Source organism: Triticum dicoccoides, chromosome 6B, assembly GCF_002162155.2.
Source record: "Triticum dicoccoides isolate Atlit2015 ecotype Zavitan chromosome 6B, WEW_v2.0, whole genome shotgun sequence".
NCBI lineage: Eukaryota > Viridiplantae > Streptophyta > Magnoliopsida > Poales > Poaceae > Triticum > Triticum dicoccoides.
In genome coordinates, this window is record NC_041391.1 from 18,615,776 (window position 1) to 18,618,180 (window position 2,405).

Consider the following 2,405-nt stretch of genomic DNA (forward strand, 5'->3'; position numbering starts at 1 on the left):
GGGGCCTAGGCATCCAATCTTCCTATCAACATCTGTCGTATGAGACATCGGTATAATACATAGCAGACATGCAGGATGAAGGGTATTATCTCATCACGAGGGCCTGAACCAACTGTTCTTCTCATGTGCACCCAATCCGATCCTCTATGCATGCCACCAATAACTAAAATCCATCAGTATGCAAGTCAAGGACTGCTAGAATCTACACTAAAAATATTTTCTTAATTTAGATATAAATGAATCAATGGTCAACGGGATGATCTATATTTTTAAAAAACACCTAAGTTTGGATAGAATTAAACAGAAAAAATAGTTTGGCAATACATTTTGCTAAAATAGGCATATCCTAGTAATACGATGCATGTGCCTCTTCAGAGAAACCTTCCATACATTTTCTTCCGTGAGTAACGAGAAAGTTCGTATTGATTGACGAAATCTTTGATCTTAGGAAGTAAATCTAAAAGTTTTTGCTATATACCAAAGTTACTTCTGGGCACAATTAAGTTTGGCCTCCAAATCTGTCATATCCTCCCTCATCCCAGCAGGTCTGCCACTATAAATCCACCCTACCTCCCTTGCTTTTGACTCACCCAAACTGGCAATTTTCCTTCCTTTGTAGATTTTCTCCTTAGGTGACAATGGCTCGCAAGAAGGTGGCCCTCTGGTACATCCACAATGACTCAACGCGGCTCAATACCTTGAAGAAGCGTACCAAGAACCTGATGAAGAAGGCCAGTGAGGTGGCCACCTTGTGCAACGCCAAGGCCTGCATGCTGGTGTATGGTGAGGGCACAACAATGCTAGAGGTGTTCCCATCTAATGCCGAGGCGGTGGCTATCCTGAATCGGTTCAAGAGCATACCTGAGGTGCCACAGCTAAAGAAGACGATGGACCAGGAGACCATTCTTAGCAAGCGCCTCGTACAACTCCGACATCAGGTAGAGAAGATTAGGCGCGAGCACAAGGACTGTGAGCCCAGGATTCTCTTGCACAAGGCCATGGTCAGCGGACACCTCCCAGGAAACATCGAGGAGCTCACAACCATGGCCTGGAAGTTGGAGATAATCCTCAAGAGCGTGGGGGAGCGCATCACGAAAAGAAATGGGCAGCCACCAGTCTACCAAGCCCAGGCACCATATGTCACTAGTGGCATGGGCATGGGGTCTCCGATGTATCAGGCGTTGCGGCAGCAGCATGAGGGATAGCTTGACATGGCGAGGTCCCAAGGGGACCCCGACACCCAGATCTACAATGGCCACAATACCAGTCTATGAATATGTAAGAAGGAGAGGAATTCCACAGGTAGCGTATGACCAGCTACATGTGTCATCTCTTTTTATTTAGTTTTGGAATGGCTAATAAGATGGGTGGATTACCTGCAAAAAAGTTAAGATGTATAGATGATCAATAAGATGAGACATTTGGTTTCAGTGTTGCTCTTTTAGTAAAGGCAATTTTAGTCGTTGTTATTGTTATTATGGATCTCTTCCATGCTCTATTTGTTTTATCAGTTAGTTGCAACGTTGAGGTTGTACCTACTCTTTATGTCAACTTGTTTTGTTAAGTATATATTTTTTTGTTGACTCTTAGCACTGCATCAAGCGACCCAACTATGTAGAGTTACCTCTGGGCTTCTGCATAGCAAGATGCACACTGCCTATGCAAATCCTTAATAGTTGTAGGAAAATGAGAGCACATGTACTAAACATTTCCACTACTACATTTCATTTTCGAAACGTGTGACTATAACATTGAGTGCTAGGATGTTGGCCTCTACACTCGCAACGTATTGGGCATGTTTCACAATTAGGTGACTGTGTCGACCAGTTTCATCATTAATTAAGTTCCATGCCACTCCGGAGAGAGCACTGTGTTTGAGCTATACTCAAGCTCCTATGAGAACCCCAAACTCTATTGGGTGCATCATGTGATGGAAGATGTGGTATATGAATGCAGTTGCCACTACTTTGAAAATGAATGGTGTGATTTGTGCACACACATAATTAGGCAGATGGTGCACCCAAATGTGTTCATTCCACTGCGATATTTTCTGGGGAGGTGGTCAAAAGCAGAAACGACAAACGTGGAAGGCGTTGGGCACCTGCTGAACTTTTGACTGAGTGAAAGGGTATTATAACTTTTTCCCAAAACAATTCCCACTCAGCCTATCCCATGCTCCCACCTATTGCTATTTGTAGGATCCGCAGAGCACTAGCATACAAGAGGAGAAGTGTATATAATAAGCAAAATTACAACATCGTGTACCATAGTCACTCTTTATATATGTAGTCCTTTATAGAGCACATCCATCTCGAAGGATTTCCATTTTCAAAGCACATGAAATATAATGCACTGGCATGTGTCAAGTACATTATGGAGGTTGAAATGCATATAATGTGGTTGCA

The 2,405-nt window shown here is 43.2% G+C and overlaps 1 protein-coding gene across 1 annotated transcript; it reads left to right on the forward strand.

Moving 5' to 3' along the window:
* The first annotated feature begins 638 nt into the window (after positions 1-638).
* Positions 639-1,205, forward strand: LOC119323739 (agamous-like MADS-box protein AGL80). Its single transcript, XM_037597443.1, has one exon. The coding sequence runs from the start codon at positions 639-641 to the stop codon at positions 1,203-1,205; it is 567 nt and encodes a 188-aa protein (XP_037453340.1).
* The last annotated feature ends 1,200 nt before the right edge of the window (positions 1,206-2,405 follow it).